Source organism: Etheostoma cragini, chromosome 4, assembly GCF_013103735.1.
Source record: "Etheostoma cragini isolate CJK2018 chromosome 4, CSU_Ecrag_1.0, whole genome shotgun sequence".
Lineage (NCBI taxonomy): Eukaryota > Metazoa > Chordata > Actinopteri > Perciformes > Percidae > Etheostoma > Etheostoma cragini.
In genome coordinates, this window is record NC_048410.1 from 3,846,560 (window position 1) to 3,872,659 (window position 26,100).

A 26,100-nucleotide genomic window follows, 5' to 3' on the forward strand; every position below is an offset into this window, starting at 1 on the left:
AGTATGAAAACACACAGGGCCTTTTTACAAGGTACGGCCTTGGTATTAATGTAATAATGCAGGACATATTTAGTGGTGCACTTTCACAAAAAATGTTATATTCTTGGGGGGGGGTCCCTGAGATCTAAGAGCACTGCCACTCCACCTTTGTCACATGTGCTGCAACAGGACATCAACTTGGGGCCATTTGTCAACGCTCCACGTTGTCAGCAGGTTTGGACGTGCTTTTGGGAGATTATATTCTTTGATTGAAACGACTGACTGGTGCTTTTACCTTGAAAGGTCCAACCGGAACAGCTCGACTAGGCTACTAACAGTATTTCTTTTTCTGGCACTGCTTGCGTTTGGGGAGAAAGCCCCCCCACCCCTTTGTACAAACAGACCGCCCCGGCCTCTGCTCGGACCGTACTGACAAAGTACTCCAGCCTGTTCCAGTTTGTCTGAACCGGGCTCAGAGTAACGTTACCCTGACGGTAACTGGAAGATAGCGTTAGGTTACGGCCGACCGGCGAAGTCTGCAGCCCCGGCTCGTCTGTTTCTACCCTCTTCACCGCTGCGACTTCCACACTGGACACCCGAAGATGTACAGGAAGATAAGGAGCTCAGGAGGTCAGCGAGCCCCGGATCGATGCTCTTATCGGTGATAGAGACCACAACCAGTTTGTTTTTCGCGCGAGCCGTGGCAGGAATCGGCTCGGCTTCTCGCTCCTTTCCACAGACTCAGGATGAGGAAACCTAAAGTGACTCGGATGGCTTTCGCTTTGTGCCTGGGATGTTTCATCATGGTCATTCTTTACTTCAACAGCAGTCTGAAGCCAGGTGAGCACAAATTCTTCTTAATTATCCGAAAATACATTTGGACCTTCAGTCAACAAGTAGTGTTCCAACATGTTCAAATGTAATGCCTCAGAAGAAAAGAAAACCGTTTTGAATCAAAATATAGTCAAGTGTGTCAAATATTACAGTTGATTGTATCAGTTTTTCATCCAACACTTCTGCCAATAAGTATAAAATTGCCCCACTTTCACATCTAAATTCAATCAGACACAACTAACATTAAAAAAAATCTAGAAACATGCCTACATGTAAAAATTAAGCTTACTAGACATCCTAGCCCAGCTCAAATTGAAAATTGTACAAATATTTCCTAGAATCCAAGTTCCATGAGGTAGCTATTACTATGCTTGCATATTTGTCTTTAACAGTGGACATCTTTTTATACATAGATTAATTTAAAACATATTTTAGACATTTGAAACATATTACTGATATGGTTAAATAAAGTAGATCTTTAATGTGCAGTAGGTTGTCTAACCTAATGGCCTGTTGGTCCCATTCTGTATAAGGTTTTGTGGTCATGTTATGTCCACATGTCACAATAATAATCAAATACATCCGTCATAGTACTCTAAGGCATAGTAATTATCTGCAATGGTGCTTGAGGTAAAGTCTGAGAAGTACTGCATTCAAGCCCTTCACATCATACTCAAGGGATTTCTGTGTCTGTGTTTCTGTGGGTGTTAGAATGGAATTTTTTTATTTTAATGTTTTCCATGTTCAAATAAACTACTATTTTCATCCTTGTACACTCCCACCCTGTGTCTCAATTTCCCAGAGAACCACAGATCTTGGTAGGGGAACAATTTCATTACCAAAATGATTAGTGGAGGGTTTCCTCTGCTACGTGGAAGAAGGCTGGAAGAGGTTGCAGCTGGCTGGTTGCTGAGTTGGCCCTCTCTGAGATCTGTTTCCACCTTTTCCAGGTCCCTCTCTGCCACATACAATGGCTTCATTCAGATATGCCAAGCTATATCATGGGCCAAAAAATCATATATAGCCTATACTGTGAGGAGTGTTTGGGTTTTTAAGAGAGGGGTCAGTCAGTTCTGGATATGTGTGATGTGAGACGTGGGGCAAATACTGTTTGGAGTTATTAGGAATCTATAAGAGACCGGCCTCTTGTGGAGACAGGTTTCATCCAAGTTTACGTCTGAAAAGAATTTAAATGTGCTGTTAAACCACAAAAGTAAATGTTTGGGGCTATTGGAAGTGTCGAGGTTACATAAAAAAAAAATCCTTGAATCCCTTGGATAGTTGATTCCATGAGTTTTTTTTGTAGTGGTGTTTCATTAACAGTAGATGTTTTGATAGGCCTGCCTGAATTATCTTCCTCTGTTTTAAAAGTGCTCATATTATGCTTATTTTCAGGTTAATAATTGTATTAAGAGGGTATATCAGAATAGGTATACATGGTTTATTTTTGTTATGTTATTGTTGCACTGAACATTGCTGCAGCTCCTCTTTTCACGCTTTGTGTTAGCGCTCAGTTTTAGCGACAGAGTGAGGGTTCACACTTCTATTTTATCTTTGTTGGGTGTCACACATTTGCAGTACCTAGGTCAGCACTACTACTGCATCTGCATCAGATGTAGAGTATGAGGGCATGCTACGCTAGCAGCTAGGCGAGCATTATGCTGCGTTCCAGGCAAACTGTAACTTGGGTTTTCACCGCTTCATACCCATGATAGTGCCCTGGAAGGGAAGTCAAAGCCCGTTACTTACTACTCGTACCTGATTGTTGTACTCCCAGTTACAGTTTCTGACGTCACACACACATAAACCACAATGGCCACCCCTGTTGATGCTGTACAGACGCCGGTGATTAACAGAGAAAAATAGACATAAATAGGCAAAATAAAGTAATTCCACACATTGTAATCAAAACAATACACACACAATTGTGTACTACAACAGGTTATGTTTATTAAATGAAGCCCAAAATATGTCACAGACTCAAAAGTGCTAGTATCAGCTAGTACTAGCTAATGTCAACGTTAGGTAGCCACTAGCTAACACCAGCGAGAAGGTTGTTTTTTCTGTTGGAGATGGTAAGTCCCTTTGGGGTTGACTTTGGGCTTTTTCATTTTATAAACCTATAACATGCACAAAAAATATATATCACAAAAAAGTAAAGGGAAAAAAAGCCAAAAAGCACAATATGAGCACTAAATAGTTCTTTAGCACATCACCTTTTTTTACCAAGGCATACAGCAGGATAAGTGTGTCAGCAGGGACACATTAGAGCCAAATCATCCCTGGCCAAAACATGAATTTCTCTCTTGAGAACATTTGATTTTGCACAAAGCAACCATAACGAAACATGGCGCCATATGAGGTTATTGTTAACACTAGGATCAACAACCGTGGGAAAGGCAGTGTCCTCTGTTATCCACTGTTTGTTTAGTCTTCTGCGGACTTTACTTCACATCCTGAAGTACTGCCCGTGTTTGCCTACTGTTCTCCTTTTGCATTTCAGAGATGTCTAGTTAATTTCTGAGGACATGCACAACAATTGCTCCGAAGAGGTACAGGATCAGATTTCTTGGCCAAGTATACATACATACCCACACAAGGAATTTGACTATGGTAGGTGTTAACTCTCTATACATAGACATAGACACATACTGTACGATAGAGACAACAATATGCATATAGGCACATATCAACATAATATACAAATATACAAATAAGACATAATATCAGACAAATACACTTGGAGTGGGATGTAAAGTACTGTGCAAGATGCATATTGGAATGAGAAGTATGTAATGTGTGGGGATGACCTCCTTATCAGTAGAGTGATGGCAGGGGGAAAGAAGCTGTTCTTATGTCTGGTTGTTTTTGTGCACAGGGATCTGGAGCGCCTGTGCGGGCCATCATAGGTAAACACATGCATAAATAAAATCTATACATATAAATACAGCGCTATACCAGTGAATGGTGAAACATCTGAAGGTGATGATTTTGCACCTAAGCGTTTGCTTTCGCTATTTTGATGTTGAGTAGCTCAGATACACACAGAATGCATCTTGTGTTCCAAACATTAAAGTTGCATGTCAGCTTTAAATCAGTAGGTTTCAGATACGCAGCCAGTCGGTCCTATTTGCATTTAGAACACTTTCACCTTCCCTCTCTTGTTCCATCTGGGGTAAAGGTCATATTGTTTGTTCAAAGACTATATACAGCTGCACGAGAGCATCCCATAACAAAGGAATGCAATGCTAAGTCAGAGTTACACTGTGGCCTTGTTAACATTCACCAATTTCCATGCATATTTTGAAGTATTGCATTGGAAAAGCTGAATGGAAACGGCAAAATGTAATAAAACTAACTCAATTGCGCAGAAACGTTTTCTAATGCTCGCTTGAGAAGATATGACTCATTGAGTTGAGCCTTCTTTTCAAAGTATGGCTTCACAGCAATGGCAGCTATGGTTAAGTATACAGTTTACACAGACACAAGGATTGAGGAGGAAGATGACTGTGTGGAATATAGTATGTTTTATGGCATTGTCAGGATCTTCTTATACACCCCCACTGATTTACATGTTCCCAGTGACATTTACAGATGTGATTTGATGGATATCAGGTACCTAGTCTTTGCTATTTAATTACAAGCAGAACCATACACTATCGTTTGGTCCTTGGGGCTACTGTCATCGTCCGTGTACTGCAGAGCTACCCCCCAGCCTCATACCTTCCTTGTCCAGGCTTGACTTAAGGGGCCCTAAAAGAGTTTTTAAAATGAACAGTTCAGTACTCCACTTTTATTGGAACACCTCTTGGACACCATGACTTCCTCTGGCATAAATCAGACATCAGTCTTTGTTCCTAAAGTCTCTTGAAGACCTGTGACAGTTGACATCAGTTTGGTCTCCTGACTGCTGTCAGATCCTCAGCCGTCCGGGGCCAGCATCTTATGACGGGTCAGGGTGGCCCTACTGTTCTAACCCCTTCCCCTCCAGCCAGCTGCATATAATCATGACACGGAGCTGCAAGTGCTGTTGATTCAGCAAGAACCCTGGAGCATGTTTTTATTTGTTTTTTTTCCATGAGGACCATCTGCTTTCAGAGCTGAAATCCTCAAGTAATTTCATTTGCAGTGTTTTCCTTTCACTGTTAGTACTGCTCAATAGGAACTCCACTCTACATAATTCTATTGTTTGACTAAAATCTATGGGCTGCTGTGTGGTTAGGTTGAGGATAGACACACACACACACAATCATAGCCACGATGTGAAGGCTGTCATGTCGAAAACAATAAATTAATGAAACCAGTTTGATTTAGATTGTATTTTATATATATACAGCATATATTTTATATATACAGTATGCCTATCCTGGTTTTGTGCCAGTTGCATGATAGAGACATCACTACCATGCCCACTCGCTCCCTGTGAATTTTCCGGACAATGACCAACTTAGTGCAATGACCAGACAGTCAATTCAATTTCAATTTTTCTTGCACTCAGTGCATGCAAACACACTGACTGACACATGTGCTCGCTCAGACTTTTCACAGACTTTCTGGTCGGGTGAAGTCTGTTAAATGTCCAGTTTTTAGTTTGCAAAAATTGGATGTTCAAAAAACGGACAGGTACTCATGGCCCATGGCAGGCACTTGACAGAATGTGGAGCTCTTAGTTATACGGAGGCAATCAAGCGGATTCAAAAAGAGACAGCTAATGACATCTGCTTATCCAACAGATGCAGCATATTTCAGTTTGTAGATAGATACTTTCACCTGTAACTGTTAAATGCACTTGTGCTGGAACATGCAACTTGATACCAAACTTAACAAACTAACATTTCCTTTGTCTCAGGATCAGAAAGTCTCAAATTTTACATCTGCATACATTCTTCTAAGACTCAATAAACAGACACTACACCACCCACATGCCTTTGCACTTACACCCTTTACACACACACATTTGTGGCCTAAAAGGATCAGACTTTCCCTTGTGGCTCTCAGTAAAGCTGCTCTTTGGCAGGAGAGGCCAAAGAGAGGGGCCCCCAGTTATCCCAGTGGGACCTAAACACAGAGCTCCGTTTATGGTCGGGACAGGAGGAACACACATTAGCCTTTCTATATTTTGCATTTCCGAAGCCATTGGCTTTGTGCAAATCATGAGGAATGCTGCAGTTTTTGGTCTTGACAGGGTTAAACCAACAAGACTACTCCTTCCTTTGGTGGGGTTGGTGAATCTCCTTATAGAGGAATTTGAGCTTACAGCTGAGACAGTGTTTGGTTAGAGTATCACATGGCTTGAGCCCATAGCTTTAGAAGTTGTTTGTGTGTGTGTGTGTGTGTGTGTGTGTGTGTGGGTGTATGTGTGTGTGTGTGTGTGCTGGTAGATTTTCTTCACTTTTGGAGACACTTAATTTCTTCATCAAGGGTAAAGGCCCACATCAGTGTTTCCCCTAGGCTGACTGCTTTGGCTGGGCAGATGGGCTTTATGAATGAGCACCTATTTAAAAAGAAAATACGTCACTTTTCAAGCAGGATTGCCTGTAACTCCCATTATTTCCTTCTTCCATAACAGTGGTGCAAATAGCAGGAGTGGAGTTTTCATTCAAACAAAATTATGTTTGGTGTGTTAACTTCATGCTAAATTTCCTTCTAAGTTACCAAATGACTAATAGGCAGTTGAGAGTTTAAAAGGCTGTTTCTCAAAGTATGGCGCAGTGCCCACTCCACATAAAACGCACCGGGGCTTTATGACATCACTTCCAGCTAACTTTACAGAGAACAGTGAGAACGAAACCACGTCACCGATCTGTTTTAAACAGAATATTTTCTGGTCCAGCTCAGTTAAAAGCACAATAACACAGAATCTGTCACCGGTAGGCTACAAACAACATTATCGCCACTTTTTCAACTGACTTTTGCACTTCAGATAACACACTTGATTGTCCTGCTGTTGTTACAGACATGTGAACTCACAACCGACACCTCATCTTGGCTTTTGTTAAATACTTCATAACAAAATGTGGATAGTAAATTTTCGTGGCTTGCTGAGCAGTGCCAACTTCGCAGGGGAGTGATGACACACAAGGCACTCTTTCGACCCGGTTAATATGCCATCTCAGCTTGTTGCGGAAACACTCACAGTCTGCAAAGTATTTGTCAGCTCCAAAATACTTTCAGACTTTACCTCTGCTAACCAGTGTTTCATTTAAAGGGGACTTCCGGCCAATTTTTACGTTAATCTTGATCTCTATAAATATGCATATACTTTTCAGAGTATCTGAAGCTACGCGTACAAGCTTCCACTGAGCTTAAACGGCAGTTGTTGGCGCACGTTTTAGAGTGCCTTTGTGTCTCTTAACAGACACTAAATGCAATTAAATTGTCTGTGCAAAATGAACAGGGCCCTAACGTGACAACGATATGCGTTTTCAGCTCAGACATATCCTACCCTGTCTCTATCCTGCCAGTACCTAGCTCGCCATGTTAGCTCCTAGCTGCCGTCCATAATGTTCAGCAAGGCTTCTGTGATAACCATCACGCAGCAGTTCTATGTCTATATGTAGCTCATCCATTTTGTGTGTGGTCGATCTGGTGTTGGGGAGTTGCAGAGACATTTAAATTGCATTTTGTGTCTATTAAGAGGCACAAAGGCACTCTAAAACTTGCCCCAACAACTGCTGTTTTAGCTCAGTGGAATCACGTAGCTGCAGAGACTTTGTCTTGCCTGCACCCATTTTGGTCGTTTTTTGTTTTTTTTCACTTGAAAGTATTTATAGCGATCAAGATCAATGTAAAAATTGGCCAGAATTCTCTTTTTAAGAGGGGTGAGAAGGCTTTGGGAATGATCTTGTTGTACATTGTTGTTCCTGAATCACTGGTAGTTTCCATAAAGTGGTAATGTATTTAGAAACACAAGGCAGCTTAAGGCAGAGGACAACACTGTCCTTTGGCAGCAGCATCCAGCAGCATGTCTGACTCTGATCACTCCAATAATAAGGCAGAATTTGGCATCTTATTCACACTGTGAATGATTAACATTAAGGCCTTGTGTAATTCCCATAGCAGAGAATTTAATCACAGCTAATAGTGGATTTGCTTGTGGGGGCAATGTAAATATGTGCATTTCTTTATTGAATTTCCAAGGGACACATACAACTAAGACAACAACAAAAAGCCACACAAATGTTGACCCACACACTTGCACCGTTGACCAATAGCAAGTTCTTGACAGTTATGTCCTTTTGAGGGAGCGTAGAACTGAAGTGTCCACATAGAATAAGCTCTTGTATCTTATAGTCGTGTGTCAGCATTCACTGTTATTTGGTCTCGTCTGCAGCACCCACTAGCCCTGTTAGTATTGTCACATCACCAAACTCTTGGACCAAAGATGTGCTGATTAATCTTGCTGTTGGCGTTTTCCATAAATGTAAATGTAAATGTGCTGTATTTATATAGCGCTTTTCCAGTCTTAACAACTGCTCAAAGCGCTTTTACATCTACAGGAAACATTCACCATTCACACACATTCATACACTGTGGCCGGGGCTGCCGTACAAGGTGCCACCTGCTCATCAGATAAACATTCACACACATTCACACTCCGATGCGCAGCACCGGGGGCAACTCGGGGTTCAGTGTCTTGCCCAAGAACACTTCGACAATGACTGCAGGGGCGGGGATCGAACCACCAACCTTCCGATTGGCAGGCAACCGCTCTACCACTGAGCCACAGCCGCCCATAACATAACACCAAGTTACACCAAGCCCACTGTGATGGATGGATGGAAAGCAGTTGGCAGTACTTTTGACTGAAAACTCAGTATGAAATTTCATCTATGTTGTCTCCCTCCTATACTGATTTATTCCTCCATAGTGTTGTCATAACTACACATTCAGTACTGTACCTCATTGGCTGTCTCCACCATGAGTGTGTCAGTGGGTTTACAGCTCATAAGCTGCTTGGCACACATGCCTGGCCCGATCACACCACAGTGTGGAAAGAGGCACACACACACAAACACGCACGCACACACACGCGCGGCCGACATGTGTTTCGCTAGAATTGTGATTCACAATTGTGATTTTTTTTTTTTTTTTTTTTTAAACCAATAATTAACCAAAAATATAATATACTACGTCTTATCCATTTTCCAACAAAACAGAGTGAAAGCATATCCACGTTATGTTCTTCTTACCAAATGAGATAGATGTCAGACTGACTGACATGTGAAGTCATATCGGAAAAACGATCAAATCAGGACGAAAGCATAATGTTCCAGCTCTACAGCCTAAGAACCTAAAAGTGGATTTAAAGCCGGTTCTGTCCTTCAACAGAACAAAGGCCGTGGTCCGTTTGGATTCCAATCATGATATTTATTGAATGGGGAATAAAGTATTATAACCAGTCTTCACATGTGACCCTGTTGGGTTAATTATTAATTAGGACTGAAACGATTCCTAGAGGAACTAGAATAATTTGATTAGTAAAAATCCTGGACGCGAAATTATTTGCCTCAAAGCTTCATTTAAATTAAACCAAACTATTGTAAATCATTGCTCTTCAATAAAACAAAAGTATTTCTTATCTGAATACCAGATTAGTTAATGGAATAATTGGTAGAATACTTGATTACTAAATATAATTGATAGCTGCAGCTCTATTATTAAAAGGTGTTTTTTACAGCCATCTTTTAAAGCTACAGGGTGTGTTTTATGTATATATTTTTTAAATCACTGTAAGATGATTCCAAAAACGTTATTTACAGTATTTTGTATAATGATCAGTGGTGCTGGAGTGTGCCTATTTTTTAAAAATTATTTTCTTGTCTTCCAACTTCTCTTCTGTTCTTTTACTTGTTTTTTGTTGTTCGCATTGTAAAGTTCACTCCAGTGTGAGTGCTATTGTTTCATAATGCACCATTATGGGCCATTTCATTATGTCTGATTGTTTCTTTAACGTAACGCAGTTTGGTCTTGAAAGCTCTTTCAGTCAGATTTCATGCCAGATGTGTTGTGTTTCCTCAGCCTCGGAGCCGGTCGGTGAAGGAAGCACTGGGCAGAAGTCGAGGAGGAGTCCTCTACAGACACTTTATGATGGTGACCAGGTCAGTCTTATCCAACCACAAGCAGTTGACAGTGTAAACCCATATTAAGCCCTGGTCGAACTCTTTCTGTACGAATATTTATTCATAAATATCTTGTCCGGGTTACTCATGCATTCTTTAGGAAAATGTATACAGAGTTTACAATGCAAATTTAATTTGAGCTCTGATTTGAATTCAAGTCCTCTCTGCAAAGGTAATGATGGATGATGCTGAATCGTTGTGTTCCTGACACTGACGCGTGGTATAAAAGGAGAGAACTCGGGAATGCCCAAACAATAACCGGCAGACAACGTTTATCACAAGCAAGCTTGGCTAAGTCCTGTGTCAAAGGGGCTGTAGTCGATATCCAGAACATCAATACTCCAGTAAACAACTAACTTCCATGTAAAGATTAATGGCGTCTGGAACAGAGACCGAACTCACTGTCCGTCTGTGTGTGTGTGTGTGTGTGTGTGTGTGTGTGTGTGTGTGTGTGTGTGTGTGTGTGTGTGTGTGTGTGTGTGTGTGTGTGTGTGTGTGTGTGTGTGTGTGTGTGTGTGTGTGTGTGTGTGTGTGTGTGTGTGTGTGTGTGTGTGTGTGTGTGTGTGTGTGTGTGTGTGTGTGTGTGTGTGTGTGTGTGTGTGTTAGTGTTACCAGTGACATTTATTTAGGAGGTTTTATGGGTTTGTACAGACACTGTCAGACAATTAAGAGCTCAGTAATTTAGGTGGTGCATTTGATGAAACCCAAAGAGAAATTATAACTATGTATGGTTGCATTTTTTAGATGTATAGATTACATAAACTATGAGGCGGTATCATAAAAAAAAAACTATAACACGAGCAGTTGTTTCTCTCCTGTAGGCACATAAGAAATGGACTATCAAGTGGCCTTATACAGAATTATACATCCTGGCAGATCCTGCAGTGTAAGTTGGCGTAGGCCATGAGAGGGATGGGACTGTCTGACAAGCCGTTGTGATGGAGTGTACTGGCCCCTTTTAGTCTTGTTTTTCTTTAACAAAGAGGGTCAGTTTCACACAATGCAGATATCTCAACATGCCTTTAAATAAAAAGAAAAATAGCTTATCCTCACAAAATGACAGTTGTGGTTACTTTTTTTCTAATTTTGCTTTTTAAAATTAAAGGATTTAAAGATTTTCACTAAAAACCGCCTCTAAATAGTCATTTTTATCCATCTCATTAATCTCTCTCTGTATAGCCATAGAGCAGCGTTTAGCAGCTGTTTCTTGTTAAATCTCCCTGTGAGTAGAAGGAGGGTGTACAAGCCAGACAACAAACCAGCTCCAGCAGACATTGTTTACTTTTAATTGCTTGTGATATTTTACTTCTTTCCACTTAAACTCTTGCTCAATGGCAGGAAGCTGCGAACGGGCAGCAAAGAGGATTCATACACTTTGTGTGTTTTACATAATATGTGAATGCTTTTTTGTTTCTTTGCTCATGCATGTTGCATTGTTCTGACGAGCAGCAGGTAATGAAGTGAAAGGCAAAATGTATGTAAATGGCAGTTAATGGGCTCCAGTTTAGCATCCCGTGCAGTTGAGAAATGTAACTAAATAGTTATTGGCACCTTTAAGATCACCAGCTAATTTGTCCAATAATTAAAAAAAAAAAAAAATGTAAAACATGTTTTTTTAAAATATTAATACTATCCTATTCAGATTAAAATCTCACAGATCAGTTTCTACATGGATGTAATCTTTATCCTTGGTGTTCCACTTCTGGGATTGCTCCGTTGCCGCTCAAAAATCCGCCGGATTTCACTATTTTAGGCCGGATATTTGTTGCCTTGGGCTTCCATTGTGTTGGCATTTTAAACTCCGGTGGATTTCTGAGGACTATGGTTAACTGCTCCTCAGATCTCTGCAGGGTAAATCCACACAGCTAACTAGACTATCTGTCCAATCTGAGTTTTCTGTTGCACGACTAAAACTACTTTTGAACGTACAGATTTCACCAAAACAAGTTCCTTCCGAGCCTATTTTGCAGCGGCGCTGAAGCCTTTCTCCGGTGCTTAGCGCCTTCCAGGACGATTGTGATTGGTTTAAAGAAATGACAATGAACCAGAGTCCTTTTTCCTCCCATCCCGCAATGCTGTGTGGACTAGCCAGTCTGGGAAAGCGAGACTACGCTGATAATAAATTTAAAGCTGCATTAATTGATTTAAAAAATACATATTTTGTGGTTACTTTGGGGCAGCGGAACAAGCTTTAAATATAACACTGGCCAAAATCTGAAAAAGATCTGGCTCTTTAGCTGCAAAATACTTCACAATGTTTACTAGCTAACTGCTAACTTTGTCTGTGTGCGGTTCGGGCAGCATAACACATTCTCCTTGGTTTTTGTTTTCTTAACAATGTCTTTAATAATAGTGTTGGGCTTGGAGAACCGATTACTAGCTGGAATCATTAAAAAAATTACAAACCGGTAGAATGGTTTCTTTATTGGAGTCGTTTGGAGGATTTGGTTTCAGATCTGATCATCACTTCCCAATTTAACATGCAAGTTTTGGATTCCGAAGCGTCCAGGTGCTTGTTGTGTTGCAGCCGCGGAACGCATTAAGTGGCGCTCTAGTGTGGCTTTATTTTACGATGAAAAGGCCCAGTAAAACTGCAACCCTCTATTAAATCATAATAAAACGTTCCTCTTATTTGTAAAAATAGGCACGTGACCCGTTTTAACTCCACCCCTCAAAGAATCGAAAGGAGACTCTATAAGAACCAGAGCCTCTAAAAGAAAGGAAGAATCACAATTGGAATCAGAATCGTTAAAATCCAAACGATGCCCAACCCTAATATTTACACTGTTTTGCCTTTTGGTTTGGTGAAACACGTGACAAATGGATTTGGTTACAGAGTGAATCTTGGCCTAAATATGCCAAAGAGCAGCTTCAAGCTACAGTTGACACGTGTGTCTGTACTCAACATACTTAAGAAGACTTTGGTGTTTTTTTTTAATTAAATGGCATGTTTGTCTTGTGACGCATCCCTGTGGCTATTTTAATATCCTCAGAAAACCGTACTGAATCATGCGTATTGCTCACATGAAGATTTAAAGTCTGAGGTGGAAAAGCAGTGTTGGTTACGTATATCCTAACACAAGGGTCTGCTGAGAGAAGAGTCAGTGTTGGCTCTACAGTCTTTGGCCAGTCTGGTGTATCCTTAATGTTCCAATGTCTGCCAGTAGACACCGAGCCACACAAAGTGTCAGGCACTGAGTTAACGGGGAGACTCAGGGATCCAAGCCTCCGACCACTGCAGTGGTGAGCCAGGCTGAGTAAATGAAAGGAGTAAATAAGGCGTTTGTGCCACGAGGAGGCCAAGCTGACCTGGCTGACCTATGATTGTAGTAGGTGATTTCAGGGGATGGGCCCCGATTAAGACCTCCACAGGAGAAGTATCTAGTATACTTTCTCAGAGACCTTATAAGGTCTTGGAAACATGCAGGGCCTCTGCTCCACTTGGCTGACTTTTATGTTATACATTCTTATTTTCCAAGGGCTGAATTCAAGTGACATGAACACATGAGCATGACTTGAGCTTTTCTCCGGTCCCAAATGCTTGTATCCCACAGATTTTTTAAAGATTATTTTTGGGGCTTTCCCTTTTATTTGATAGTAACAGTGGACAGACAGAAAAGAGAGAGAGAGAGAAAGAGAGGGGGGAACACGCAGCAAAGGGCCACAACGTCAGATTCAAACCCAGACGATGCAAACGATACCACCGATTTTTGATCAAAGTGTGTTGACAAGTCTTGGAGTGCTACTGCTAGGGCGTGGCAATTTAGAGAAAATCAGATATGAGCATTTTCTTGACCAAATAAACCAATTAAAAAGTGCAACAGTATTGTAGGGTTGACAATTGGTGCTTTGACAAAATATTTTATATTTTAGATAATCACCAACAATGTGGTAACCAGGTTCAAGTGAAAAAATAAATCATTTTTTTTCCAGTTATATACCGGCTGTGTTTACATGCATGCACAAATACAGTGTGATGTTAAACAAATCTGCAATTCTTCAAATGATATTCCTTCAAAATGTTTCACAACAGATTTTCTGATAAAATTGAGTTAGTATGTGCTTGCTTGTTGTCATTTTAGACAAAGTCTTGTGTGTCACGACATCTCCATATATGATTTATTCCGATATGATTCCATTGAAAGATGATAACTCATCGAATTTAATTATTAGCCAGCCCTAACTACTGCATATGTGAATGTGTGTACATACAGTAGCTTTTAGCGTCTCTAATAGGGAGCTGAGGGAAGTCTGGTAAATTGCCGCAAGTGACATCAATTGAGTTAGTATCGGTTTGTGCTGAAAAGGACAAGTTTGTAGAAAAGAAAAAAAGAGCTGTCCAGAGGTCCGTTTTAGAAAGCAGGTTTAGTGAAAAGTAAAGTTTTGAGATTAGGGGAACTCTGGGTTTTCTGTTTCAGAAAGGCAGGTTAATCAAACCGGAGAGAGACGGGGGACTTCAGCCCGTTTAAGAAAGAGAGGTAACTTAACCTCAGAGTCAGTAACTATGGTAACTGTGCCTGTGAACCTAACCTGGTTGGGAGCAGGTTTTTCCCTCTCACACAGCGCCCTTTCATTTCCTCCTTCATTCATTCTGTCTGTATCAGGCGCATTTTAGCCCAGTTTATCTGCATGAATGAAAAACAATGTCAGTTTATTAACCGTGTTAGGCAGACTATAAAGTGTTTTATTCTCAAAGCATGGCATTTTCTTGTGTCGACAATCCTATTGATGAAGAAGCTGTAGTACTTCGCAGGGAGTTAAACAAATGGTAACAAAATGGTAAGTTGGGAGATGATGTTGAATATTTTAATTTCCAGATAACTACCTATTTACTTCTACAACCCAAGTTGTTTAGAGCGGAATTTTCCTGTAAAAGTAGACTAGTGATAGTTTCAGGCTTACTTACTGATACATAGTTCTGTTTAATTGTTTCGCTGTAGGTTGAGTCAGCACTACAGGCGATCCATCAGGGTCGACGGGAGGTGTTAGAAGAAGCCTGCCGCTCCTACACCCGCAAGCGCAGAGTCCTCATCCCCGAGGACCTGAAGCATGTCATCGTGGACGACCAGCACAGCTTGCTGTACTGCTACGTGCCCAAAGTGGCCTGCACCAACTGGAAGCGGGTGCTCATGGTTCTGACGGGCGGCGCCGGGTCTCACCGAGACCCACTGGCGATCCCTGCCAACGAGGCCCACATCCCGGGAAACCTCCGCGCCCTGTCGGAGTACTCCACCTCACAGATTAACCAGCGCCTGCGCTCCTACCTGAAGTTCGTCTTCGTACGCGAGCCCTTCGAGCGGCTGGTGTCTGCTTACCGCAACAAATTCACACGGAGCTACAACACTGCTTTCCATAAACGATACGGCACAAAGATAGTGCAGCGGCACAGGCAGGACCCACAGCCTGAAGCTCTGGAGAGAGGAAACGACGTCTCCTTCGAGGAGTTTGTGTATTACCTCGTGGACCCGGCAACCCAGCGAGAAGAGCCGTTCAACGAGCACTGGGAGCGCGTGCACTCCCTGTGCCACCCCTGCCTCATCCACTATGACGTGGTGGGTAAATACGAGACGCTGGAGCAGGACTCCCGCTACGTGCTACAGCTGGCCGGGGTGGACGACCAGGTCAGCTTCCCCACCTCATCCAAGAGCACCAGGACTACAGGCGACATGGCGGCTCAGTTCTTTCACAACATTAGCCCCTTCTACCAGAAGAAGCTGTACAACCTCTATCGCATGGACTTCCTGCTTTTCAACTACTCAATACCAGCTTACCTCAAGTTCAGATGAGGCTGGGAGCCCAGGGCATCACTCATCCACAGACCTGACTTAAACATGTGGAGCCTAGACTTTAAAAAAAGTACACTGTGTATTTTTTGAGACGTTTTTCTTTGTGTAGGCCTTTTTTCAGGACATTGCAAATACTGTTGAGGATGTATCCTGATTAGAGCTCAAAAGCAAATGATTTTTTACAGACTGAAGAACTTCTGTGCACACAGAAGATACACATAGGAGAGGGCATTTAATCACAAGATGACAGTTGTTGCCTAAAGAAGGCAAATTATATTTTACTGTAATCCAGTGGATGTTGGTCTCTGACTCTGAAAGTATGAAATACCATTCAACTGAAAAGATGTGTCATTTGCACGACAAATGTAACCTGCAGTAGCTTAATGAAAGTATTAAAATAAGACCGTGAATGTCTCAAACGTATGTGCCTCTGATCGTGGGCCTTTTTTGACCCCTGCAGACAACAACAACTTTTATAACTGTGACTATGTTTATTTTTTGTGCTGTAGAAGAGTTTTGTGTAACAATGATATTGTCTTTTATTTATTGTGTTATTGCTGACTACAAAGTCAGACAAACCAAAATAGATATATAGTTTCTCTCACAATTTTCAAATAAATGCATTTCATTACGAATCTGTCTATTAGTTTGAATGTTGGATTGAATATTGTAAGGCATTAACCCTGATACTTGACACTCTGCTAAACAGATACAGATACTTCAGAATAAAGCAAAAACGCCTTCCTTTATTTTAATGACAAAATTGTAGCTGCAAAGATGTCATCTAGAAGTTTTTACAAATGTGAGAGCAAAGTCCAAACAAGCTTGGTGCCACTGTGAAAATAGAACCAATACCATCAGAAAGACAAGCATCTTTCTAAAAGTGCATATCAAACATTTGAAAATGTCCCATACAGAGAGTGGTGCATACTAAATGATTTTTACACAAAAATAGCACAAAGTATCTGTATTCTCATTACCTGCAACACAGACTAACACATTGAGAGTAAAGTACAACAGGCTATGTTCAATGGCATTGTGCTGCATACAAAAAAATACAGTTAGAAATTTGGCAACAGTTCTTAGGAACACTGATGAGAACTGAAGGCTTATCACGGTTTAAAGGCACAAACCTACATGAAATAAACACAATAAAATCTAACATTCATCCAGACAGTGCAGCATCTGATTCGTGTCATTTTACATTTACAATTGGTTATATATAATTATTGCCTTAATACAATCGTTTGCCATCTAACATTTAAGAGCTGACAATAGTTAACAGTGCAGTGGTTCTACAGTGGGAATAACTTGGATCCATTTTAGATGGGTGGTGTTTCTACAGAGCCAAGTCGGCTTGTATTGAGACCAGTGCAACTCAAGGGAACAGAGTACAACTATCGACCACATTTAGCTGGCAAATATGGCGTCTAAAGTGCAAAATAAGTTCATGTGTTCTTCACCTTATTTGTTCTTGCAGTCCCTTATCTGCGGTGTTAGATTTCTGCATCACTCCTGAGCACTAAGGGACATTTTGTGCACATAAAGCTTTTTTTCTCTCCAAAAACATTGGTTAATGTTTGTAGAGAAAATATATAATAAGTTGCTATTTCCTGTATGTTAAAACACAAAACAATACAATAACCTCCACCGGTTTTACTAATTTCCTCTGTAATTCCCTGCCCTCAACAGCAAAGGCATCACAACCATTAATGTAGATTCTTTTAAGAAGCTGCACCCCAAAATAAAAACCATCAAAGATATGTTAATTTGCGCAGAGCTGTTGAGAGAGCACTAGAGAGCCAGTGAGCCAGTGTTCAAGTGGTTTGAGAGCACACAGAGCAAGAGCGCATGGTGTGAAGCGCCTGGCGCAGTTGCGTTTAGGGCGTATACGACTCTACTTTTGCTAGTTTATCGGCAGAAAAAAGTGTCCGTGCGCATGGTTCATAGGGGTTGTAGGCTACTTAATGTCTTAATTAATCATGGGTGTGTTTTGGGCGTAATATGAACCAAACCAATTAGAGAGTTCTCTCCCATTCCCTTTAAAAGTCAGGTTTGTTTGTATCTTGGTGCATTGTAATATTTTTATTTGTAATCTTTTGCATGTTTGTGTGCTGCTGCACGTCTCTGTGTGTGTAACAAGCATAGTGTGCAATTTTTGCTTACCAAAACACATTCTTCTGTCCCATTAGGATGCTCAGTATTGAGGCACAAACATAACGCCATACTCAACCTTTTATGTTCGTTGATCTTCACCTTCCTTCTTAAATCCAAGAGCTTTGCAAGTGTCTTTCAGCCACTCATGTATACTAGAGAGCAGGACACTCAGGGTGTACAGGATCACGTGTGTGTCAAACTTCAGTCCCAGAAGAACTGACCATCAAGATCAACCTGAAGCTCAATGCCAAGAATCCGGTCCCCAACAGGTCACCCAGAGCTGTGAGGTAGGGGATGGAGAAGTTGTCTGGATCCAGTCCCCTTCGCCACAGCCATCGCACCATCAGGCTGGCCACGTAAAGCAAAATCACCACCTGGATAATGACAATGGATGGACATGTTTTTATTGAGAGTGTCTGAGATTGGTGTGAAACACACACTTTTTTTTTCCCTCAGTACGAGCAACAAAACATTTATCGACTATGTGACCTGAAGCAAAGCTGCAGACAGGTAGCAGACGATGAAGGTGGGCGTCATGGCAGTGTGGCCTCCCTGCAGGAGGTGGATGGTGTACAGGAAGATGAGATGACCCGGGACTACAAGAAGGATCAGGACTCTGGCGGATTTAGAGTTAACATCTAGATAAACATAGAAAGATAAGTAACAAGCTGTGTGTCCACTTTCGGTTTTTGTCTGCACTATGTTTAGCATTTTTAATTATTCATTCAATCTTTCGTTTTCAAAGGAATTGGGATCCTGTAGTTTAAACTATGAAGACTATGGTAGAGATGGTTGGTGGCATCTATCTTTAACCAGTGTTACATTAGCACAATTTATATTTCCCATTAAGGTCAAGCTCAAGGTCAAGGTTTATTTATATGGCACATTTACAAACAGTCGCTACCGCCCCAAAGTGCTGTACAATTATAGATAACAACATAATAAAAGGGCATAACAAATATCCGGAAAAAACATCTAAAACTGAATATACCAAAAACAACAAAAATACAACAACTAAAAAAGCTTTGCTCAAGTCAATACAACAACAAAATGTCACAGCTCAACTCCGTTTCTTTCTGGTACAAATAAGACTCGTTTTAAAAGAACACTTTCACAATATGGGAAATATGCTGAACTTATTTGCATTCTTACAGTAATCTTTTCCCAAATGGCTGTATGTAACCGGAGCCAGCAGCTGGTTAGCTTAGCTTAGCCTAAGACTGGAAATCAGCTAGCCTGGCTCTGTCTAAAGTTAACACCATCTACGGCTTTAATAACAGTCAAGTGTAATTATAATGTCATTATTAATTATGTTTTGATTGATTATTGTGATGAAAGGCCTGTGCACCCTTAAATTGTATATTTGTTCCTGGATCTGACCTGAGGAGCAGAGGGCTGCACAGGGTCCAGGGCAGTTCTCACCCATCACAAATGGAAGAGCTCCAGGAACACTCCATTGGTGGAGGTAGGTGGACATCCTGCTGGCCTGGATGGCCACCAGATTGCCGCCTACACCTGCGTGGACATGGACATGGAAAAGTGGAGCACTGATCAATTCCATGACACAATACATTTTTTATGTAGCCATTGGTCATTTTTACAGAAAAAACAAACGCTCATGTGATATAACGCCATATGTAGGGAGCGGTCAGTAAATCAACGCACATTCTTTAGGTCTTAATGTCACAGTTGAGCCATTTGTTAAAGGACAAACAGACAAAATAAATGAACAAATCTCAAACAAAAGGATTCATATGCTATAAGTGGTGGTAATGGCGCAGTGGTTTTAAAACATGCCTTTGATCTGGGTTCGATTCCCACTGCGATACATCATACATGTCCCTAAGCAATACACTTAAGTCCTTGTTGTTCCAGAAGCGTGCAGTCTCTGATATATATCAATTGTAAGTCGCTTTGGATAAAAGCATCAGCTAAAATGACATGTAATGGAATGAACAACAAGTCGTTATGCGTTTTTTACCAATTAAAACTTGTTTGCTCTTCCTCTACACCTGACCACATGCTAAATTAAAGGTGCCACCATGCCAACAGCAAGGACAAACAAAATAACAAAATATAAACCATTTTTTTGAAACACGCATGATACCTGAACATAATTATGAACTATATAAGGCAAATCTTCAAAATGGCTTCGACACCATAAAATAATCTACCCAGTAGTACGTAAAGTCTCTAAAAATGGCTCCACATTGGCAAACATCAACACTATAATGCTACATGTAGTCATTAGGGAGAAACACTGCATAATAAAACCTACCATAATAATTAAACACAATCTAAAAGAAACCATTCTGCATAACGAGCACTTTAATTTTGATCCTTTAAGCACATTTTTCAGAAGTAACACTAGAAGTAAAACTATTAAAATCTTAAGGACTTTTACTTGTAAAGGGGTATTTTTAGACTATGCTCTTTTGACTTTTGCTTAAGTAAAGGATCCAAATTCTTCTTCCACCACGGATTTCTGGTCAACAGGCCAAGTAGAGAGAGCGCTGAATTGGAATGCAAATGAACTTCCTGTACGGGGGGGGGGGGGGGGGGGGGGGGGGGGGGGGGGGGGGGGTAGCAATACATGCATGGGTCTTTGGAGGCACTGCAGTTGGCAGAGAGACTGTGCGAGCAGGAGCCAGTGATTGCATAGTTGGCATTCTGATCAGGCTTGTGGTATATGTATAGACCATTGTTATTCCTCTCTACTTAGTATGCTGCTTTGAAGGCAACAAACTTCTGTCAGTGAAGATCTGGCAACATACGCCTCTCTGAGGTTCCTTTGACTGCTCAGCTTAAGCAGCACTTTAATACCTCATGTTTGACTAATCGCACAAATTTGAAGTCCTTTTGAATAATAATGGGATTAGCTGCTGGGCGCCTGCATGCTCCAACAATTCCCACATTACATCAGTTGACATTATTGATAGTAATGAAGCTAATTATGAAGGTGGATTGTCATTCTTCAAAGATTAGGACTGTTGAAACCATAACCCTAAATCCCAGGTCTGCCTACTCCTTCAGGAAAACATGGCATTGCAAATTTCTTTGCTCAGAGCATGTGAACAAAATTCCACAGATTGCATCTCAATGTTCTGCAACTACTCATTATGTCTAATTGTCTATGCACATTGTAAAGCCCGTTGTGTCCCTGGCTGTGAAAAGCGCTGTATAAATACATTTTACTTACATACTTACTTAATTAAGTATGGAGGAGTAAGGATTATATACACAATAATGTTTATTTTAGGCAAAATTAATCAAAGTTACCATCCTGTTTTCATCAACCAAGGACTCTGAAATAAGGATCCTGTCTGAGAAAATGTCCACAAAGTACATGTTATCCTGCTTATATTCAGTGTGATTTTCTTGCAGTGGCAGATACTAATACCTTAGATTCTGAGCTTCATCTCCAGTAAAAGTTGTAATATCACAATATAAAAATACTATTACAAGCAAAAGTCCTGCATTCAAAAGTATGGAGGTGGAGTAAAAAAGTATTATCAGAAAAATATACTTGAAAGGTTTAAAAGTGTCAGTGTTGAGAAGAATGTATTTTTACACACATCAATGTACCTAGTATCTATGTTTATTAATTCATAAATACTAACTATTCACTCTCATGACCACTGATATGAGCAAATAATGATCATCAAAATTTGAACCTCATAAGCAACTCAATACCAATCATGAAGTGTGTATTTGCTGTTTTTTCTGCACTAATTACACATAAGAGATGTATGGGTTGGAGTTACATGTTATCATCCTCCACTCACCGTTGATGACTGGAGTGAACACTGCCATACCTTCAAAGTTTGGATTGGCTATGGTCTTATCCAGAATCAGACCACCAATGCTGGGAAGAAGACAACATACAACACATTAGTCTGAGTGGGACACCTGTGTAAACTGGCTAGATTCCCTAACTAACCATACTGATTTATTTAAATGAAGAAAAAAAACATACATGTCAAAACAAGTGACCGGAGCACAAATGTTCCAAAGTAGCTGGACCCTCTGCCAGAGAGAGTCACAGGTCAGCTCACCTGCTAACGGACATGGCCAAAATGACTGGTTGCCAGCCTGACTTTAGGATGTCGCTGACGGGTGGAGAGCGACGGGCTATAACAACCCACGCTGGGATGAGGAGCAGGAAGAAGCCACACACCGCTGGAGGAAGGTACCACATGTCTGGAGAGCAACATATCACCAAACACATCTGTAAAAATCTTTGATTGCACTCTTCATTGATTGGTGTTTGAATAGAAATGACACTTTTGTTTTTGTTTTTAGGAGAAGGGGTCAAACAGTGGACAACACATCACATATTCTGGCCATGACAGAAATGATGACAGTTTTCTGATCTGTTGGCAGACTTCTGCTAGAATCTGGACTATGCTGCCCTCATGTGGCTAAAGTACTAAACACCAAGGACGATGTTACTTTGCAGTTTTTTGATCTTGCTCTTTATCTGAAACTGATTTTAATCAGGTTTCACCTCAAGCTAGTTTACCTTCATAGTGTCCATACATGGCACTTGTGCAGAAAAATAATTTACATTCACTCATTGGGCTTTCTTAATGTGATGTGTGACCTCTGACCTCTGTGGCAGAAGAAGAGGCTGCTGACATAAGCAAGCAGAGACAGAGTGATGAGGTCTCCGAGGCTTGCAGCGATGGGTGTGGCCACATTATCTGGGTTGATGCCCACCTTCCTGGATCCAATAATTACTGCCACCATCAAAAGACCTGACAAAGCACAAGATGAAGACTTGACAAAGAAGACTCATAAATTCTACTTCCCTATATGTTGTAGCCTACTATGTATGTGTATCTTATACATTTTCAGCCATTTATTCCTCTGCAGCAGTTTGTGCCTTTGTCTGACCTAGAGACAGAGCAGCGATTACAGCAGTGGTGACGCTGCTGGCACAGAGGACAGCAGCCTGGAGAACATCCACTCTCCCCCTGGTCAGACCCCCGAGGCCCACTGCTACAACCGCTGCCAGGAAGCCCACAACTGTGGCCTGGACCTGGGGATGAAGGAAGGGGCAGAGGGATGTGAGACAACAAAAGATAGTGGGTCAAATGGGAGATTAAATGTCAGATATTCTTGATATCTCCAAATTTGGAGACATCAAACATATTAAACAGTTTTTCTTAAATGTGTATTTATATATATGTAAATGGACATACTGTATATGCTTTTATCCTATCAGATTTCCCTCATGTGCTGTCTCCAGGTGAAAAATATTCTTGCTACATTCTTTAGCCAATCAGATTTCGTCTGGGCCCTGTTATGCGAATTGTTTGGAAGGCCCAAACAGTCGGCCTTGCTAACTACGTCAGTATTTTTCGGACCAGTTAGGATACGGTGGCCGAGAGGCAAAACTAGCTAGCATCACATAAACGCAGCAGTAAAGTTAGTTAAAGTTTGTTTTGCGGTTTAGAAGTAAAGTTAATGAAAGAAGTTTGGATGTACTTCTTCTTCAAATGATGAGCGGCTTTCTGGTAAGTTTAATGGATTTTACTGCATTTTAGTAAAATAATTTTACTAGCTGCTAGGCTACTGCTTACTTTTAGCTAGATTGTTGAAGATTTGAACAGTGTCAGTGGCCGCTGTGCCCTTCTGTGTGTGTGTGTGTGTGTGTGTGTGTGTGTGTGTGTGTGTGTGTGTGTGTGTGTGTGTGTGTGTGTGTGTGTTGTTGAGCCCCAGCAGCTTGGCTGGTGTTTGTGGGGAAGCCTGTTGATCGACAGTTGTGTTATGTGTGTTATTTTCGATTGCTTTGTGGTTTTCGTATTAGACCTGTTGTTGCGGTTTGTTTTTGTTTCTTTGGTAATCACATTCATTTAGACTATATGTGATGCAGCATCCTGCCATACTGTGGAAAAGTGATGGCTTCTGGCACCGTGTATTCATGTCTCTGCAGTAGTGTGTTGAAACTCTCTAGTTGAGCCTTGTGTTAAATCACTTTATTTCACACGATTATGTACAAAAATAAATTAAAATTCACAATAAATGACCAAAAGGATGGGATTTTCAGACTCTTAATTACGAGAAACTTAAAACAGATTTTGACTTTGAGACTCATAAATTCCCACAGACCCTGAGAGTTTGTATTATAAACCTGTGAAACAGGTGTGAGTTGGGTAGCCGTTTAAAAATGTAATCCTAATGGTTGTTTACATAACTAAATTCTATGATGGCTGGGGAACATTTTTCCTGACTATTTAGGGCTTTATTTTGTTATTTGTGACAATACAGTCAAAAACATTTGACTCTTTCGACCAAATAAAAGCATGTCAACAAACTCTACATGTCAAGCCCTTGATGTGATTCTCATTTTCCAGTGTGGCCCTTAGTGAAATACAGTTTGAAATACCTGTCCTATACTGTCATGGCGAGGTTATACTAATGTGGTTTCTGTAGGATAGTAGGCCCTACTGAATGCCTAGGTTTAAAATACACTGCACGCAACTTTGCACTCCTAGTACGAAAATTAAGTTTTAGCAGGCAATGGAAGAATTAGCCCAATTTTTAGATTGTGTGCTTCCATTTCTTATATCGACCATTTAAAAAAACATCTCCAACTTTTATTTTGTGTGTTTTATTGGCTGCGATGCATTAGTGAAGTGAGATGATGATCTTATCCCGCCAGCAAAGCTTTTTGAATTACAGTGCAATGAATTGTCCTGAAGCCGGCAGAGTGATGAAGTGTGTCATTAATGCAACGGAGAGTGTGCAGTGGTGCAGTGTGTCACCTGAATCAGAGCCAGATTACACAACACCATCCTCCACTGCTGCTGAGCCTCATCCATCTGCCCCGTGTTGGCCTGTGGATGGAAACAGATTCACATAATCACATTTCTCAATTACTGTAGCCTACGTATTAGTTGTTTTCAAGTGTCACTGTGCAAATTTAAGTCCCACTACTGTCAACATCATGTCAGAATTCCCCTGAGAAATGATCTGACGGGTCAACAGTGTGCATAGCTAAAGAGTAATAATTATTGCTCTAGTTGCAATAAGGAAGTTGCTCGCTAAGTGACTGATAATGAATTATCATTAGCGATGGATGCTGAAGTTACTGCATTTGCTCACCAAAGCATATGTTTCTCCGTAATTTGTGTGGAACTGGCTTTAACATTCTCCGGGAGACCGAATGGTAGCATCAATTTTTTTTAAATGAGTCACAAACTTCAGCTTACATAGTACCCAATACCGGCTACTTCCTATCTACACACTTAGCTTAACTTGTCAAGGAAGCTGGTGCCAAGTGTGTGTGCCACAACAATCCCAAAAAATACTCAGCATTATAGTTCTTATCATTTCAAACAATTGTCGTCATCTTTTTTTTGCGTGTGTGTATGTGTTCTGTGTGCATGTGAGTGTGTTTCCACTCACTGCTGTTGACAGTCTGGATGCCAATGTCATCTCCAGATTCCCCTTGAGCCCCACCAGGGCCGGCACCAGGATAAGCACCTCTGAGATCTCCTTAAACACATCCCAGTGCTGAAAAACACCAAAGTGTTTTTTTAATGCACCTTCTGTTACCAACGAGCTTGTCCGATGCAGCCCACTCTACAAATACTCCACAGTCAAACTCCTCCACAAGAAATAGGGGCTTATTGTTCTTTTAAGCGGACATTTAGCTTAGTATTTACTGGAAAAATGTGGTGAACATATAATCACCTTTTAAGTTTCATTAACAAACGTTTTTTGTTTTTGGTCATCAATGTAAGTCCAAAATTCACCCTCTATAAACTCTGTTTTTGTTCTCCACCTGGCTCTTAGCTGCTAAATGCTTCACCAGCTGGTCTCAAACTGTGTTTGCAGTTTGGTGCTGAGCAGGTAGTGTAATGTGTGTTTTAGGAGCTTTTTCTCTGGAAAGAAAAGCTGCCTAATGCAGCCAAAAATAATGAGGTGAAAGTGGTGAGTTTAGCCAGACAGCATAACAATGAGCTGAAACTCACCAAATCATTGTTGGAGGAACAGAGAAAAAGGAAACGGCAGGCTGACCGAGCGAGGAGTCGGACACAAGTAAACATAGGAGCTGCCAAATATCTATTCTGAAGCTATAGGGGGGCTCTACAGAGAAACCTGTAGGGGGAGCTCTACAGAGAAACCTGTAGAGGGAGCTCTATAGAGAAACCTGTAGGGGGGGCTCTATAGAGAAACCTGTAGGGGGGGCTCTATAGAGAAACCTGTAGGGG

General features: G+C 41.0%; 2 protein-coding genes across 5 annotated transcripts in view; one reads left to right on the forward strand and one right to left on the reverse strand.

Moving 5' to 3' along the window:
- Positions 1–383: 383 nt before the first annotated feature.
- LOC117942830 (carbohydrate sulfotransferase 11-like) lies at positions 384–16,350 on the forward strand. 2 transcript variants are annotated; one of them, XR_004656224.1, is made up of 4 exons: positions 384–819; positions 9,835–9,914; positions 14,876–15,781; positions 15,817–16,350. XR_004656224.1 is itself a non-coding variant. In XM_034868528.1 (3 exons), exons 1-3 carry the CDS (start codon positions 726–728, stop codon positions 15,719–15,721), a joined length of 1,020 nt encoding a protein of 339 aa, XP_034724419.1. In that variant the 5' UTR covers positions 384–725; the 3' UTR covers positions 15,722–16,350. The 2 variants fall into 2 exon arrangements, 1 of the variants encoding a protein (XP_034724419.1); XM_034868528.1 differs by having other exon boundaries at positions 14,876–16,350.
- Positions 16,351–17,881: 1,531 nt separating this feature from the next.
- Positions 17,882–26,100, reverse strand: part of LOC117942822 (solute carrier family 41 member 3-like) — a 13,050-nt gene continuing 4,831 nt past the window's right edge. For 2 of the 3 annotated variants that reach the window (XM_034868514.1, XM_034868515.1), the window contains exons 2-10: positions 25,292–25,399; positions 24,649–24,720; positions 22,775–22,919; positions 22,489–22,635; positions 21,934–22,078; positions 21,664–21,743; positions 19,259–19,393; positions 18,368–18,516; positions 17,882–18,252 (exon numbers count right to left, since the gene is read on the reverse strand). In XM_034868514.1, coding sequence (XP_034724405.1) covers positions 18,073–18,252; positions 18,368–18,516; positions 19,259–19,393; positions 21,664–21,743; positions 21,934–22,078; positions 22,489–22,635; positions 22,775–22,919; positions 24,649–24,720; positions 25,292–25,399 — 1,161 coding nt within the window. In that variant the 3' untranslated portion in view covers positions 17,882–18,072. The remainder of the gene's footprint in view (positions 18,253–18,367; positions 18,517–19,258; positions 19,394–21,663; positions 21,744–21,933; positions 22,079–22,488; positions 22,636–22,774; positions 22,920–24,648; positions 24,721–25,291; positions 25,400–26,100) is intronic. The other variant, XM_034868516.1, reaches the window with a different exon arrangement.